General features: G+C 46.8%; 1 protein-coding gene across 1 annotated transcript in view; it reads right to left on the bottom strand.

Moving 5' to 3' along the window:
• TMTC4 (transmembrane O-mannosyltransferase targeting cadherins 4) overlaps positions 1 to 18329 on the bottom strand; it is a 77914-nt gene extending 59585 nt beyond the window's left edge. Inside the window, exons 1-4 of the mRNA XM_064275256.1 lie at positions 18247 to 18329; positions 11679 to 11894; positions 2940 to 3055; positions 660 to 876 (exon numbers count right to left, since the gene is read on the bottom strand). Coding sequence (XP_064131326.1) covers positions 660 to 876; positions 2940 to 3055; positions 11679 to 11840 — 495 coding nt within the window. The 5' untranslated portion in view covers positions 11841 to 11894; positions 18247 to 18329. The remainder of the gene's footprint in view (positions 1 to 659; positions 877 to 2939; positions 3056 to 11678; positions 11895 to 18246) is intronic.
• Between the last annotated feature and the right edge of the window lie 313 nt (positions 18330 to 18642).

Raw genomic sequence — 18642 nt, 5'->3', positions numbered from 1 at the left:
ATTAGATCCCTAAGCCAGGTAACGTTCAACATTCATCCTTCATAGTCGATGTAGTTATATAAGCTAAACAGAAAGTCCCAACAGAGGCGAAGCTGTTGTTATCAACCATCAAGGCAGCCGATTCGGGCAACCCCATGCACAATGGAACAAAAAGCTGCCCCATCCTGCACCACCTTCACTATCAGTTGTAGATAGAACTGTTGTGATCCACAGGGTTTTCACTAGCCGATTTTCAGGAGCAGATCACCAGGCCTTTCCTTCTAGTCTGTCTGAGTCTGCAAGCTCCGCTGAAACCTGTTCAGCATCATAGCAGCATGCAAACCTCCAGTGTGAGGTAGGTGGTAGCTCTGCATGAGGCGCACTGGTTGGAAACTGAACCTGGGTCTCCCGCATGGGAGGTGAGGATTTTGCCATTGAACCACCATCGCTCTCAACAGAGCTGATGTCACACTGTCATTATAAAGTCTTCACGTATATGGCATACTGCATTTTTTCATAAGAGACACTGTCAACCTACAAATGTTTCAATAATTCCAGGGCATAGCAGAGTAACTTTATACAGCTCTTGGTCAAGACGTGTACTTAAAGGAAGCTTGCTTTACGAAAGCAAGGTGATGCATGGACAAGTTCTCATTTCTTATGTGACTATAGATACTCACACACTCGGTGTGCACAGGATGTACGGCAAACAGTAGCGCAGCTAGCAGGGATGCTCGGGGGGCCAGGTTTAACCTCCGTCCTTTACTGGTGTATTGCAGGCCACCGAACAACACGGAGAAGACATCCACCATGAGGACAGAAACGCCACCATGCAGAAGGATGTTGACCACGTGAAAACCCACTGGGTGGAAGCCTCCTGACAAATAGTAGTTAATTCTGTAGTAAACAAAGAAAGTCCACGTTAGATGCATAGAAACACCCATGATAAAACTGCAACGATCTGCAGGGAAAGGTCTGGAGTGAAAAATGTTAAAAGAAGAGGCAAAAGACTTGGTGCGAGGTTGATAAAAATAGCATCAAGATAAATAACGCCTGTCAAGCTAAGAGGGTTGAAGAAAAGGTATGAACATAATTAACTGCACAGTGAAAAGTGGAAGAAAAGGGTATCTCAAAGGGGAGTGGGACAGTGTCTTAGTTATCCAGTGTTGCTATAACAGAAATACCACAAGTGGATGGCTTTAACAAAGAAATTTATCCTCTCACAGCCTAAGAAGCTAAAAGTCCACATTCAGGGCACTAGCTCCAGGAAGGCTTTCTTTCTCTGTTGGCTCTGGGGGAAGACCCTTGTCATCAATCTTCCCTTGGTCTGGGAGCTTCTCCTCACAGGAACCCTGGGTCCCAAAGATACGCTCTGCTTCTGGCACTGCTTTCTTGGTGGCATGAAGTCTCCTTGTCTCTCTGCTCACTTCTCTCTTTTATATCTCAAAAGAGATTGACTCAAGATACAACCTAATCTTGTAGATTGAGTCCTGTCTCATTAACATAACTGCCTGTAATCCTGCCTCATTAACATCACAGAGACAGGATTTACCACACATAGGAAAATCCATCAGATGACAAAATGGTGGACAATCACACAATACTGGGAATCATAGTCTAGCCAAGGTGACACATGTTTTGGGGGGACACAAATCAATCCATAACAGACAGACAATACTTGGAGAAGGAAAGTGAAAGGAAAGCTAGACATTAAGTGCCAAAAAACAAGAACAAAAAAAAAGGAAAGATGGTATTCCAAGAAGATATACCCCACATTACTCATGGCTATCTGCGAAGAGCAAGAGTTAAGATAGTTGTGTAACTTGCTTATCCAAATAAATAAATAAAAAGTGCTCCTTTACAGTATGTCAACCAGCCTAAAACAAACAAAAAAACCAAACCTGTTGTAATTGAGACGATTCCCACTCACAGTGACCTATAGGACAGTGTAGAACTGCCCCATAGGATTTCCAAGTAGCGCCTGGTGGATTTGAACTGCCGACCTTTTGGTTAGCAGCTGAGCTCTTAACCACTGATCCACCAGGGTTTCCAACCAGCCTAAAGCCTCGTGAAATACCTTCTCATTGTCAGGGATTCTTATTTCTGAATGCTTTTCAGTGGCTAATGGTTCCAGTTCATCACTTGCATGTTTCTCTGAGAGATCTCTATGTGGATATCTAAATGCACTCAAGAAATAGCTATGAATAGGAACTTTCTTGAGATGAATAAATTTATTGAATGCACATAGGTCCCTGATTAACGGGAGAGGGTTGTTTTTGGTTTCCTTTTAGTTTTGCATATTGGCTTGGTAACAGTAGGAAGATTTACATCCTACATTTTCAAGTTAATTTTCCTCAAGCACAGTCTCTCAACTTTAACCCCATCGCAGTGGAATCAATTCCGACTCATAGCAACAGTATAGTACGGAGTAGAACAGCGACATAGGGTTTCCAAGGCTGTAATCTTTATGGAAGCAGACTGCCACATCTTTGTCCAGTGGAGTGGTTCATGGATTTAAATCACCAACCTTTCAGTTAGCAGCTGAGTGCCTAACCACTGTGCCACCAGGGCTCCTTTTCTCTCAATATTGCAGTGACCTAATTCCTAATAATTGGAGTTAGCATGTACTTCTAAGAGACCTATATATGGGCAGGCTATAATTTCATAGGAATCATTGATGTGAATCACCAACAGTAGTAGGGACCTTTTAATACACAAGTAGTCTTGGGGCAGAGTCCCTGGGTGGTGACCAAAAGGTTAGAGGTTCAAATGCACTCAATCACCTCAAAAGAAAGGCTTGGCCATCTACTTGTGAAAATTCCATCACTGAAAACCCTATGGAGCACAGCTCTGCTCTGACACACATGGGTCACCATGAGTCAGAACTGACGCGACGGCAGCTGGTTTCTTGGCTAGTCTTGGGGTGACCCTCCCGTACAGCTCACGCTGCCATCCCTCACCTGAAAGTCAGGACAGTGAGAGGTCGGTAGGACTTGTGGCTGGTGTTGCTGCTCAGTTTACTGCCCCAGAAGTCATGATGCCACAGGTCACCAAGAGGCGTTTCTGCTTGGAGGTCCTGCGGGAACACAGCAGAAGACATTCTGGACAAAGGAAAACGAGGGGAGGGGACAGCCAAGACCATGAATTCTTAGCAACATTCTTTATTCGTAGGATAAGAAATACCCAACTCCTAATGCCCCTTCAAGGTGCCTAAGAAACCCCATGGGGCGGTTCTCCTCTGTCCTATAGGGTCACTATGGGTCAGAATTGACTCGACAGCACCCAACAACAATGCCCCTTCATGGACCTAATATGGACCCTCCAGACACGGAAGCTATGGGGGGAAAGAATGAAGGAAACCAAGCCAGGCCACCCTCAAGTGAGATGAGCAGGGCTCCACTCCTTCCTTCCTATGTCGCCCTGGATCCATCCTAACAGGAAGTAACACTCAAGGGCTCCTGTAGAAACAAGCCCAGCCTTCGCGTACTCTTAGAGTTTGTTGAGTACAATCTGTTGCTAGCTATTCTTCCACTCCAAACAGTGGTCCGTTCATGTTTTGTTAAAATGCATACTTAACCTCATGTTCGCGTTTATGTGTTTTGTGTCCTTCTGGCTCCTCAACATTAACACTACAAACATTTCTGTTCATGCAAGTCCTCACAAAGCTGGAGAACCAAGGGTACGTCTACAAAAGTAAACGTGTGAAATTGTCTTTGTCCTAGCGATGCTAGTTTTTAACTATCTATCAATATTTCTTGCAATTTGGGTTCGAACAATTTTCGTGAATCTGGGCTGGAGGAAGAATTTCTTGGAATGTTCCTCTTCTCTCCCAAAGCTAGAACCAAGACGATAAATTACATAATCGGGAAAACAGAGTAATTTTGCCAGAAAAGTTACTGAACTATAAGTTATAGGCCAAGAATCCTGAAAAGACAAATTAATCTAATCTGGGACAATACCAATGAATGTCTATGAATGTGAGCTGTGGTAGATGTTGTTGGCTGCTCCACAACTACTGCCAGATCTTTTCCCCAACTTCTGCCATACGGTCTGCCCCCCAGTAGATACCAGAAATGTTAGGATTTTGTTACCAACATCTCTTACAGCTCTACAGGTGAACTTATACTGCCTACTGGGCCCTGAGGAGAAGTCTGCTCAGGGAATTCTGGAAAATACTTTCCTCCATAATAATTATGCACAAAACATCCCTTTCCTTCAACTGTGGATTGTCATGTCTACATGTGATGTCTAGAACTTTGCAGTCAATCCATGACTATGATTAAGACAGGAAACAGAGGGGACCCCAAACCTGCAATTCACATAAACAAATCAAAGCAACAAAGTAACAGGAAATGGGTCAGGGTGCAGAAACAAAGTCATTCCCCAGAACAATGGGACAGGGTATCAGAAAACAGCCCAGGAACTTTCTTAAAGTTGTCTTTCAGAAGCAGCCAGATGAAACCAGCCCCAGGGACACGCGCAGAACGTACACCTGGTGCAGTGATGGGCTGTGGCTGCAGCTGGGGAATTGAACTCGAGGAACAGGTGACTGCACAGGTGAGACACCCCATAATAAGTCATGCTATGGATCCCAGAAGCTTCCAGGACAGCAGCCATCTTAAAAACCTGCTGCACGCACACCTTAGTTAACCTATCCCTGCCCAAAACGGGCCACTTCCCGGAAAACCCCGCCTATGCTTCCGAATAAACATGAATCTCCCCGCCCACCCCCCGGCCCAAGAATTTTAAAAAACCCACGCCAGTCCCTTGTTCTGGGAGATGGCTGTAAGCGTTGCCTAGGCCCTCCTCACCTCCACTTGCAAGCCTCTTTTAATAAAGCTTTGCTCCTGTGGAAAATTCTCCGTGTCTTACCTGTTCGTTCTTGACTAGTGAGAGGCAAGCACCTTATTTAATTACAGACGTAGAGGCACCAGCAACACGATGACACACGTCTAGGCCTCCCCAGTATGATGATGGGTACGCCTCAGTGAGAATATGCAAACAGCCCAGACCTCTGATGACAGGGCTGAGCTCAGGATCTGATCCAGGAACATTCTACCTCTGGACTTCCTATATTTCACCATATGTCTTCACTGTTTAAGCCACTTTTACTTTGCTATTATATTCCCCAAAGCATTTAACTAATACACCTACAAATGAAAAGAATAACTGTATCTTAAGGAGGAACGTATAATACCCTGAAGGTACAGAGGTCCTTATAATTGTAATTATAATTGTGCTGTTCATACTGGACACACATTTTTCACAGCAGGCATCTATCCTTCCATCTCGTGACCATAGTACACCTGGGATTTTGTCTAGAGCTCATTCTCTTCCATTATCAACCCATGAAGCTTTGGTGAAGCCAAGTCCACACCTGATGCAGGACTGGAGCATGTGATCAAGGTCAATCCAATTAGGGCCCTCTCGTCTCCAGAGCCCTGGTGGTGCAGTGCTTAAGGGCTTGGCTTCTAACTAAAAGGTCAGCAGTTTGAATCCACCAGCTGCTCCTCGGAAACACTAGGGGATAACTCTACTGTGTCCTATAGGGGTGCTATGAGTCAGATTTGACTTGACGGCAACAGCTTTGGTTTTTTGTTTTTTGTGTGTTTCCTTGGTGGCTGGTCCAGGGACGGGCATGGGCCAAGTCAGGTCAAACAGGGCCAATGAAGATCAAGTCCAGAAGGTCTGCCTGAACTAAGCAGGAAGCAGTTGCTCACTTCTGCTGAATTTAGTGCTGTGAGGATGTGAGCCTGGACCTGCAGAGGGTTCCACTGGGGCCTGAGAAGGAAGCCAACAGAGTGGAAGGCAGAGCCAGGGGACCGAGAGAAGTTGGGTCCCTGCCTTTGTCTGAGCCCTGAATCCAGCCACACCTGAAGTCAATCAGAGAGATTTTTCTGCCCACATCCAACGCCTATCACATCACCTGCTATGTTGTCTAAACGGTACTTATCATTTTCTGTAAAGATCTTGGTCATTTATCATCTGTCCCTTTCCTCTAGAAGGTAAGTTCCTGAGAGAGAGGTCTTTTCCTGTCTTGTTCCCTACAGTAGCCTGAGTGCCTTGCTGGTGCTCCGTGCACACAGTAGGTGCTAGTTTAAGTCAGTTGGAGTTGCATTTTCTTTCACTTGCAAACAAGAATCACAATTGATAAGAACCCAAGGTAATCAGTTAGCGAACCTAAATTAAAACAATATTACAAAAAAGGCTGAGTAGAATTGAGCAAAAAATTTAAAAGTTCTAGATTCTAATCCCAGGCACATAACTTGTTAACTTCTTGGTGAGATTCCCTAACGGGCAGGATGTGAACAGCAGACATCTAGCGTACACGCGAGCCCCTCAGCCATTCCACAGGAGGAAGATGTGGCGGTCTGCTCCAGTGAGCCTTGGAAACTCAATGGGGCCGTCCACTCTGTTTTACAGGGTTGCCATGAGTTGGAATAGACTTACCAGCAGTGAATTGTTTTGGGGGGGTTTAGCATACGTAATAGGTATATTAACGTATACGGTGATGCTTAAAGAAAGACATGATAACAAAAAGTTGAATAAACTAGAGATTGTGTAAAATTACCCAACAACCCTGTATCTACTAAGATCTCTGCTTTTCATCGCAACAGCCTTAGCAATGTGAGCACTTTTGTTTCTCCTCTTCTAAACAGTTCCATTCGTCAAACCTACTCTGATGGGTCACTCCACAATGTTAAATATGAGCACAAAAAAATCATCTCCATAACAACAAAGAGAGATTGGTACGTAACTCGTGACCTCCACCCCACTCCTTCTGGAGTTTGCTATCTCAGCCCATCTATACACGCCTACCAGCAACCTCAGAGTCAGTCTTCATCCCCGTATCTCAGTCATCACCAAGTCCTCTTCTTTTTAAGTTCCTAATATTTCACAAATCTGCCCACTATTCTCCATCTCTACCACCAAACCTCTGGGCCAAGCCACCATCATCTCTTACCTGTTGTTGTTGTGTGCCATCGAGCTGATTCCAACTCATAGCAACCCTGTAGGACAGAGCAGAACTGCTCCACAAGGTTTTCAAGGAGCGGCTGGCAGATTCCAACTGCCAACCTTTTGGTTAGCAGCCATAGCTCTTAACCACCATGCCACCAGGTCTCCTGAAATCATTATTCTGAGTGAAATAAGTCAGATATAAAAGGCCAAATAATATACAATTTACTTATCTGAAATATCTAGAATGGGCAAGTCAATAGAGACAGGAAGTAGATTCGAGGGTACCAGGGTCTGGGGGGAGGGAACTGCTGACTTTTTGTTAACACCTCCCCAGGGCTCCTTATCTTTCATCTAGGATGAGGTACCAGTTGCCTTCGAGTTGATTCCAATTCTGGAGACCCCATGTGTGTCAGGGCAGAACTACGCTCCATAGTGTTTTCAATGGCTGATTTTTTAGAAAATTACCAGGTCTTTTTTTTTTTTTTCTTCCAAGGCACTTCTGGGTGGGCTAGCAGCCAAGTGCATTTGGTTTGCACCACACAGAAACTCCCACCTAGGAGACAGTCACGCTCCTCCTAACTGGTCCACCTGCGCCCTCTGATATGTTCTCCACATTGACCTTTCCAAAATGCCCATCAGGCCACACCACTCCAACTTCACACATCCTTAGGACAAAGCCAGGGTCCTGGGACGGACTCTTCAGCCAGGCCTGGCTCAGCTTCTACCTAGCTCATCTCCCTGACTCTGCTCGGCTGCACCGGCCTTCCTCCAGTCCCCCATGTGGTCTGTGCTACATCCCACCCTAAGGCTTTGCCTGCGCAGGTCTCCACCCAGATGGTCACCCCCTGACATTTCACTGCTTGACTCCTCTCGCCATCTCAGCCATGGAGTCCCTTCCTCATGGAGTCCATCCTGACTTTCCTGATTGCCTTCCATGGGTCAAAGGCCATCTCTCATCTTCACAGTGCTTGGCACACTAGCACTGTCTGCCCACCCTACTAGACTCCATGAGGTCTAGACCGTACCTGGTTTTTTGCTGGGAGTACACAGAAGATGCTTACTACATCCTGAGTGAATGACTATACCATATAGCTAATAAGATCACTGTTACACTGTTTCATAGCTGATAAGGTACACCTAACAAAAACATTGCAGTTTAAAACATAAATTGAACATTTTAAAAACTTCAAAAAAAATTTCTTGACTGTAAAATTGAGGGGGAAAAAAAAACCTTCCACATTACTTTCAAAGGTAAAACTGCTAAATATAAAAAATTGTATCTCTTTTACTAATGAAAAAACCAAAACCAAACCTGTTGTCTTTGAGTCGATTCAACTCATAGCGACCCTACAGGACAGAGTAGAACGCCCTATAGGGTTTCCAAGGAGAGGCTGGTGGATTCGAACTGCCGACATTTTGCCGTAGCTCTCAACCACTGTGCCACTAGGACTCCTTTTACTAAAGAGGTAATTTAATTTGATACTGTACCTCCGACGCTTAAAAATGCATCTTTTTCCTTCTATAATATTAATCTAGTTGGGTCATGTGTATGACAAGGTGGACAAAGGCAAACAAGGCACTGCAGATAAGTAGCAAAACTGAACATCAACCTTCTCTTTAAAACACCCTTGAACAGGAATATTTTAGGGACTAGAAATTACGATACGCTAAGCACTGCAGAGTGCCTCAGTTAAGATTGTTTGTTGCAATAGCTAAAATGAGCTCTGATGGATTTTAAGCAAAAAAGGAATGTCTTAGGGAACAATGGAAGGCTCACAGACTCGCAGGGAAGGCGGAAAACCAGGTTGAGGGCTATGAAGCCAGGAAGACAACTACAAATCACACCACCAGACATACTGATCAAACTACTCGGCCACCTCAGGCCACCAGCTCTTTGCATGACTAGCTCCTGACTCCAACAAAGAGGCAGGGGAGCCTGACGGGAGGGCCTGTTTCTGTGCCTGCATCCTAGTTGGATGGCCCTTCCAGCTTATGAGACTCAGGAGAGCAATGCCCCAGACAAAAGTGTGTGTGTGTCAAATGATGGGTGGCCCAAAAGAGCAACAAACGTCCACAACACACAGCGGAGTCCAGGAAGTATCTGCTACTTGAGAGCTTGCCGAGCCAAAGGGAAGGCCTTGAGAATATGTGATCCTGCAAAGTAGGTCACCTCATACCCACGTAACAAAAACTCACTGCTTTCAAGTCAATTCCAACTCATAATGACCCTATAGGACCCATACGGCTTCCGATCAGTGGCTGGTGGGTTTGAACTGCCGACCTTTTGGATAGCAGCTGGAGTTCTTAACCACTGTGCCACCAGGGCTCCCATACCCAGGTAGGGGGGTGAATTTCACTTCCATCGAGTACTGGTCCTTGAGGCCTTGAGCACAATGAACCTCCGCAGAGTCGGTTAGATATTTTATGAAGGTTTTGTAATTCATCCACCCAAATTAGTTTGCTTAGTCACAAAATCGTTAGTTCTTCTGCATTGTCACAAAAGTACCTGTTCCGTGGTAAAGCGGCTGGGCAGAGCATCTTTCTCCTCCATCAGAACAGAAAATGAACACCAAAAACAAACTAAATATTTGATTAGGTGCAGCCTACACACAGCAGGGCGAGCTACTTGAAGAAAGGTCAATTCTTCCTCATAATAATTTATGGAAACGATGGCTTGTATCTGAAATTCCTGCTAACTCAACTGTCTCAAAGAAACCCATCATCTCAGTGAGTAAAAGGCAACACAACACTACAAGGAAGCATCTGGGAGACAGTCTCTAACACCAATAAAACCCAGTAACAGCCTGCTTCACATTACTGTAGGCTCGGTGCCAACGAACAGAGGAGTGCCTTTCACTAAACAGGAAAGAAAAAAGGGAGGGCACGCAAGTTAACAAACGGGGCACAGTGTGGTACTCCAGAAAACACTGCCAAGACAATGCTCGGCAGATCGCGAAATGGCTTCATCTGCTGCAACTCACACAGTAACAGAGCTACACCCACATACCGGGGCACACCATACATAACACAGCTCACATTCTTTCTCTGCCCTGCAGACCAAAGTTTTTTGACATAAATTCTGAGTTAGCACTTTATATACCTTCCACTTTATAAAAGAAATGTTTACCAAAATGACTAATGGGATTTAAAAATACATATATAGTCTTATTCTTGTTAAAAAAGCAATTCTGTGGATATTAAGCCACCAATTTGATGTCATTGCTTAGAGCTACCTGGTTATTTCTTTTTCTTTTCAGACATGGTTAAATAAAAGAACTAAAACAGAAGCATCTGTAGTAACTGCTGGGTGAAGCTGAGGGAAATTACGAGCGAAGAATTTGCATTTGAATTAAAAATGACATCGATGATGCTGTCGGTAGTTTCTGTCTTCAGAATGGAGATCAATTACAATATTACGTTACAAATTAAATTTCTGCAGAACAGTCATTTTTTTTCCCATGGATACACTATTGTCACTTGGACAGTCGTTCTCAATACATGCAATATAAAAATGACTTTTTCCTCATTTGGTAAAATCCACAATGTCCAATTTTTTCTGAGCATTCAGCAACAGTGTTACAAAGTGTTGCTACAATTTTATCTGCTCAAAGATACATGTGTATATTCCTTAAAGTCCTCTTCACGCGTTAAGGCACACACATCAAAATAATCTGCTAAGTACCTAAGTACCTAGATTTGTGGGCTTTCACCAAGACTCTAACCAGGCTCCAACCACATGCTTTCTCCTCTGGCCCCTCCCTGCCATCCAGGTTCTGGTTCTGACTGTCTTGTAGCGCTCTTGAATCTTTTTCTTCCCTTTGCACAAACCTATTTCTCCTTTCTTAATTCTAGTTAGCAAGTGAAAAGGCATACTGCTTCCCCTGCACCAGTACAGCACCCACTGGTGAGCAAAATTGATTTGGATTTTGCAAATTCAGCGAGTGTGAGTTTGCAACCATGAACTGAGCAGGAATGGGCGGCATCTGTGTAAAGCACACCCGTCTTTCCACAGCAGCTGTCAGCAGGCTGTCCTGATGCTACTGGTGAAGGACAAAGATGCCAGCTCGTTGCCCGCTGCTGGGAATGCACCTTTTTGCGGGGGGACAGCTCACCCATCACTGCAGCAAATGCAGGGTCTTTTTTTCTTTTTTTAACAGTTCTGACTTGGAGTTCTAGAGAATTTTCACAAGACCTGAGTTACTGAGTCTGCAATGCTTTTTGCCCTTGCCTTCCCATCTTAGAAAAATGGCTCCTCTGACATGTGCGTGGACTGGGGCCTTGTATACTGCAGGCAGTGAGGTTAAGCCTGAGGTTGGGCAGGGGTTGGAGACCCTGAAGCCAGCAAGGGGCACTAAATCAAGGAAACGACATCTAAAAGACATGGCAGATTTAGGATACAATTGGGGTCCAGACAAATGGTTAACTTATGTTCAACAGAAAATAATCCAAACAAAGTTAGGTTATTATTGAGATGTATGAAAGTAGTTAATGGCTACATGGTTGAGCAACCGGTTAAGCACTCAACTACTAACTGAAAGCTTGGTGGTTCGAATCCACCCAGAGGTGTCGTGGAAGACAGAAGCGATCTGTTTCTGAAAAGTCCCAGCCTTGGAAACCCTATGGTGCAGTTGTACTCTGCAGAGACAGGGTCATCATGAGCTGGAACAAATTCAATGGCAACTAAGGACAACAGGTAAGTGGCTTACAAAAGTTTACCAAAAAAGAATTAAGATACAAACCTTATTGTTAACAATAGCTTCAGAGTCGTCAAATACAAAATCTCCATCATAGCTATGTGCAAAACACACAAGGGAAACAAACCCTACTACTAACTTAGCCCAGAAGGTAGGAAGAACAGAAGACGGGATGATGTGGTCCAAGTCCGTGTCCAAGTCCGCCATTTTGAAAGCTGCAGGCTGCCACACTCTTGTTCCAGCATTATGCTGGTTAGAAATCTGCAATAATAATAATAATATGACATAAATATTCATCAACGCGTTGTTAGGAATGCTTCTGTAGTGGACGTATTTACCCTAGGTGCACTGAAGAGCCAGATGGGAATTTATGCTGTGATTTTGTAGGATGCGAGAATCACTAACTTTAAGCTGTGGTTTTCAAACTGCCGACCTTTTGGTTACGCAGCTGAGCTCTTAACCACTGTGCCACCAGGGCTCCTTTCAAGCTTTAACGGGTAACCAGGTCATCTGGGGCACATTCAGACTCCTAGCTCCACGGTAACCTACCGACTCAGAAGCCTGTGGGTTTCTGATGTTGGACTATCCTTTGGAAACACTGATTTAATGAAGTCCTATACTTATCATCTTTAGGAGGCAAATTATTTTTTATAGTACTTGAAACAGTTTACAAAAATTTTACAAGTTACCATGTTTCTTCATCCAATCAAGGAAAAAGAAAAAAACCTCATCGTTGGGTCTTAACACATTGGGAGGGGGCAGTATAATACAAAAGCAAGAGCTTGGCTGCTAACCAAAAGGCTGGCAGTTCAAATCCACCAGCCACTCCTTGGAAACCTTATGGGGCAGTTCTAGTTCATCCTAGAGGGTCGCTACAAGTCAGAATCGACTAGACAACAACAAGGTTTGGGTCTTTTTTTTTTTTGACTTTATTCTGAAAAAGTTAATAATCTATTTGTAGAATTCAGAGGCATATACAAGTTACATAAAAATGAAAGAGAGGAAGAGAGAGAGAAAAGAGTAGAGTTTAATATATGCCACAGACAGGGCAAGCAATCAGTTGCCAGGTTGATGGTTTACTCATAGGATAGACAGAAGAAGGAGAACACTGCAGGCTGATTAGTGTAAGACATCTTGTCCTGGAGAGGACTGGACATATCTTAAAGGATGGGGTGAGGACGAGCGAGGCTATTCTAGGTGAGGATATGATGTCCAATATTGGTGAAAGGGTCAAATTAAAAATATACACTTTAAAAGAAAACATTTTATTATGTTTTAGGTGAAAATTTACAGCACACATTAGTTCTTCATTAAAAAACGTATAGACAAATTGTTTCGTGACATTGGTTACAATCCCCACAATATCTGAACACCCTCCTCCTGTCTACCCCAGGCTCCCCATTTCCGTTCATCCAGTTTTCCTATCCCTTCCTGCCTTCTCATCTTTGCTTTGGTGCAGGTGTTGCCCATTTGGTCTCATATACTCGATTGATCAAAGGAGCATGTTCCTTACGGGTGTTTGGTTTTATAGGCCTATCTAATCTTTAGCTGGAAGGTGGACCTTGGGAGTGGCTTCAGTTCTGACTTAGAAAGGTGTCCAGGGGCCATAGGTTCCTCCAGTCTCTGTCCGAACCACGAGTCTACCATTTTTGTGAATCTGAATTTTGTTCCACATGTTTCTCCTGCTCTAACCAGGATCCTCTACTGTGATATCAGACAGAGCGGTCGGTGACGGTAGTCAGGCACCATCTAGCTCTTCTGGGCTCAGGCTGGTGGAGGCTGTGGTTCATGCGGTCCATTAATCCTCTGGACTAATTTTTTCCTTCTCTCTTTGGTTTTCTTCATTCTCCTTTGCTCTGGACAGGATGAATCCAAAAGATGTATCTTAAATGGCCATTCGCAAGCTTTTAACACCCCAGACGCTAATCACCAAAGTAAGATATACGCTTATTTTTAACTTTTCTTTCAAATAGGCAGAATATTAAAGCCATAAATTTTTGTCTCCCAGCCGTGCCATTTATTAGTACCTTGGGTATATTATGTACCCTCTCTGAGGCCAGTGAGAGCTGCCTAAGAGCTTCCTCCCTTGGAATCTGCCCAGTTTTACTACCCCCAAATCATATTTTATCTGCCCCCAATTCCACCAATGGTGCTTTCTTTGAATTTGCCAGGATGATGTGTGGGTCAGACTGCTTAGGTTTCAATCCTGTGTAACTTTGGACACGTTACTTAACCTCTCTGGGCCTCAGTTTCATCACCTCTAAAATGGGGATGATAACAGTACCTATCTTATACGGTTGTTATGAGGGTTAGGTGAGATACCCACCTAGAGTCCTTAGAACACTGCCTGGCATTAGTAAATGCTCAGGGGAAAGGTTAGCTATAATTACAAATTCTTTCTCAGTGAGCTCGAAAGTATAGACAGAGCTGCTTTCTTTTTTGAAAACCTTCTTTAGAATTTGGTTTACTGGTACCTGGATGCTTATCTTTCCTACTAGGGATGTGGCCCCCATTTCTTTCATGCTAAGATGGAAGAGAATCTCAGCTCCCTTGATTGGGAAGGGAGTTTAGATATACTTGTTTCCTGATCTCCAAGAGAATGCCCCAGATTATGGAATCAATTAGAAGTCAGCAAAATTGACCATCATGAGTCCCAGCCATCTATCTTCTCTATCTGCTTATATCTGTGTGAACTCGCAGAGACAGATCAAACAGTCCATGGGACACCACTCTGTGTAACACTGTCCCTTTCCGGGGGCTGGAAGGAGGTTCAGATTTACAGTCCAGACATGAAAGGCTCTGCAGCTCTTTCATCGCCAGTCCCTGGAGCCTCTCTACCTGATGTAACCCACGATCTCAGCAAGGGCTGGGGGAATAGTCCAGCTACTATCTACTGCCTTTTCTTTTCTGTTCCAATGAAAGGGTAAAACATTGCTCAAAGATCCAAATTACAGCTGCAAACACAATACAGGTCACCACACAGGCACCAACCATTGTGTTTACATCTCAGCTAAAAAAAATCATTCCTGCTACTTAAAAAAAAAAAAAAAGGACTGGTTAGGAAGATACCACAACTTAATGTAGGGGAGGGATAAAAGTGTTCTGTGATTTGGAAAGTTAATGTGGAAGAAAGCAGAGAACTTTCATCCATTTAAAAACACACAATGGAGCTGTTAGCTGTTGAATGGCCACGTCACTGGTCTTGATGATCAGCTGATCAGCTTTTACCCCACATATTTGACCATCATTTCACAAAAGGTCCTAAGGTTCAGACGGCATCACAGGAGGAATACTGACTCATGAAATTCTTTGTGCTCTTCAGTTGGTTATCCTGCTTCACTTTTCATCCCAGATCGTTGTAACGCAGGTTAATCATTTTGGTCCTTAAGCAATAGACAAAATACCTGCAAGGCCAACAGTGGATGTGAACACCTGGGGTGCCCTTGTGGGACTGGCTTGGACTTTTCCTGAGTCAACAGGAATGACTGCCACCCCCTTCCTTTTCTTGTAGGGATATCAGGTTCTTATAGTTCCCCGCCCCCCCACATTCATTATTTCTCAGTTCTGTTCCCTCCTCTCCTTATTACACCTTCCCTGTTGTGGTTAAGAGCTCAGCTGCTAAGCAGAAGGTCGGCAGTTCGAATCTACCAGGCGCTCCTTGGAAACCCTATGGGGCAGTTCTACTCTGTCCTACAGGGCTGCTATGAGCTGGAGTAGACACAACAGTAACAGATTTGGTTTTGGTTTTTTGGGTTCTTCTACCTCAGAGGGTTCCGAACCTCCTCCCTTGGTCTCCGAGGTCCCCCCCTTCCTCACTGCCCCTGAAAATATCCACAGATGGCCCTATCATTTAAGGGATTTACTGTTAATGTGTGTCCTGTAACAACTCGGAGGATACCTTTAGTAAGTAATTGTGAAACAAGTTAGCATGTATTAGAAACTCATGCAAAGTTCTCAGAGTCTAGTTGAACAGTTAAGAACACAAGCTCTGGAGACAGATGAGTCTGGAGTTGCTAGCTGGATGACCTTGGACATACTTCCTCTTTCTCTAAGATCAACCACCTCATCTGCAAAATAGGATGCCACTATTTACCTCAGGAAGTCGTGGTAAGGATTAAATGAGATAATGTATGGAAACAATTAGTCTCCATTATTATTGTTACTATTTTAGAGAAATTAGTTCTCAGTATCTAGTCCCTGACTTCCTGTCTTGGGAACACCCATGTTATTAACTGTTTGTTCCTGCAGACAGGCTTACCAACTGGGGCCACTGCCAGCCTGGCTTACCAACCAGGGCCACTGCTACCCCATCGAGTGACCTGGAACAATTTGGACAATGGCACCTTTTCCTTCTGGTGGACCCAGGGCTCCTAGTTCCCCTGGTCAGGTGTCTTTGTGCCTGGTGTAAACTGCACAACCACACAGTGGCCCCATTCCCAACTCCCTTTCCTTAAACAGTAAATGACTCTCGTTCCACAGTGATCAGAGCTAGGCGTGGCACTCCGGCAACAGAAGCCCTGGTGGAGACAGGGGGACTGGTCTCCTGAACCTTTACACATAGGCCATAAGAAAGCACACTTTCCATTCCCCTCTTGATGGGTCTTCAGGTGCACTGCCCTATTTTTCTTCTCCACGTGATGTCTTGCCTGGGGGCCCTGGCTCCTGGGTCTTGGCTGGATGGGCAAGTTCCACTTACGCAGTCCTGCTGCTGCCTCTATCCAAGCAGAGTGTTCCACCCAGTTTTACCAGTAATAAAGTCAGTATTCTGATCCCTACCTGATTTCTGGGTCTATTTTGCAATTTTGGTCAGAATTAATTGGTCCCAAACAGCAGTTGCATTTGGAACGAAGTCTTTTAATTCTGAATTTCTCAAACTTTCAATATAAGACCTCTATTTTCAGAGTGTCAAACAAGTTAGTCAGTTACTAATGAAAGGGTCAAAAAGACCTCAAAGAGATACCCCTCAAGATAAATGTCACTGAGCCGTGGACTGCGGGGACACAGTGACAGCTGGCCGCTCTGCCTAGACTGCAGCAAGCTAGAATGGTGAGACCAAGAGTAAATGATCCACCCTGGGAAAACCACCAGCAACGACATCCTGGAGAATATTCTCCCGCATGCATGGAAAGGCCTGTTAGGCTCTAGCCCACCTTTCTACCACATTGGTGACAATCCAACCACACAGCCAGCTGCCCTCTGCCAGGCTGGGATGACACACAGCCTCTGGGTTTCCATCAGATGAAAGCGCCCCACCATTTCTGCTCTAGCTTCCACCAGGCTGGCAGTAGCCTGGAGACCCTGGTCTGGCTTCTCATATATTCTGGGGCCCTTAAAGCAGGGAGCTGGTCACGTCCACTGCCCTCAGCCCATGCAGTGGGGAACAAAATGTTACTGAAAATATCTTTCGTGATTGCCTTCCCACTTTTTAATTCAATAATACACGAAGGCTATGCCTGCCTATAGAAGAATGTCTGTATGTGGCTCGACATTCACAATTTAACAGCCACCTCACAATTCAACTGTCCTAGAAAGTTTCCAGCGTGCTCGCTTGTAACCATTTTCCATTTAAAAACACCGGCATCACCTTACGCCACCTCCATCTGGGACACGCCAGGCGTAGTAGGCGCTGCAGGGAAAGGGGACAGGGAGCGGACCCGGTCAGTTATGACTATAATTGTTTCTCAAGGAATTCTCAGCGTCCATCTGCTCGCCCGGGGAAGGAGCATAGTGTGGATGACTCACAGCGCTCTGGCTAGATCGTTTCTCTAACTCCTCCCTTCTTTTGTGTGTGGTTTAAAAAAAAAAGAAAGACAACATACACATACACAGAGCCCGCAGTCACAACAGCAACAAAACCAGAAGCCCCGCGGAGTTCGCAGGAGGTGAGGCGGCGGTTGTGCCACCTGCGCTGCTCCCCCAAACTCCAAATCCACGCCGGTAACCCGCGGCTCCGTAGCCCTGGGCCGCCCTGGCCGGCTGCACGCCCCTTTCAGCCGCTTCGCAGCAGAGCGTGAGAGTGGCTGGCACTCGCGGCGCTGCAGGGTGGCAGCCTTTTAACCCAGGGCAAGCGGCCAAAGGGCCCGGCTGTGCCCAGCAAACGCCTGCGCCGCTGACAGCTGGCGGCCAGGCGCGGGGCGGCGCGGGGAGCGCACCGGGGCGGACGGGGCACTGCGGCCAGGTGGCCGCTCCGGGGACGCGACACAGGCGCCCGGCGCGCCCCGGGCCGAGGGGGCGCCCGCCCAGCTGGAGCGGGAAGGGGCGGAGGGCAGGAGCCGGAGCCCGGAGCGCCAGCAGGCGGGGCGCGCACCCTCCACGCCGCTCCCTTTGTCGCGTGTCCTGCTTACACCCGGGCACAGGGCGCCCAGGGCCTGCGTCCGCCGGTGACCCCTGCCCCGGCCGCAGCCCAGAGCCGAGCCCGGGGCCTGCCCCGCAGAGGGGCCGGAGCCGACTCCGCCGGCTGCGCGGCCGCCCCCGGGCCCGGACCGCACCGCGGGGCAAGGGGCGCGGCGGCAGCAGGGACCCCGCGCCCGCTCCGCGCCCTGCTCTGCTCGCCCCGCGGCGCGCACAGCCCGGCAGGGGCCTCGGCCCGGCTCCAGGCGGCCCCGCGCGTTACCTGCAAGGAGCCGCAGCCGCGGCGGCATCTCGCTCCGGGCTGCGGAAACTCCAGCCGCTCTCGGCGCCCGCCCGGCCGGCCAGGGGGAGGGGCCGCCGCGCACCGCCCCCCGCCGCGCCCGCCGCCGTCCGCCGCTCCCCGCGCGCGGGTGCCCTCACACCCGCCGCCTCGGCCCGCCCCCTCCGCCCCGGGACTGGCTGCTGCGCCTGTCACTTCCCCGCCGGGGCCCGGTCCCGCTCAGGCCATTGGTGGCTGCGTCGGTGACGTCAGACCAGGGCGCTAGCGGGAGGAGGAGGCGCCGGGACCGAGGCTCGGCGGGAGGCGAGGCGGCGGAGTTCTGGGGCCGGCGGTGGCCGCGCGGGGCCGCGGAGCGGGGGACGGGCCGGGGCGGGGGAC

This window comes from Loxodonta africana, chromosome 23 (genome assembly GCF_030014295.1).
Source record: "Loxodonta africana isolate mLoxAfr1 chromosome 23, mLoxAfr1.hap2, whole genome shotgun sequence".
NCBI lineage: Eukaryota > Metazoa > Chordata > Mammalia > Proboscidea > Elephantidae > Loxodonta > Loxodonta africana.
This window is presented reverse-complemented; position numbering and strand designations above follow the sequence as displayed.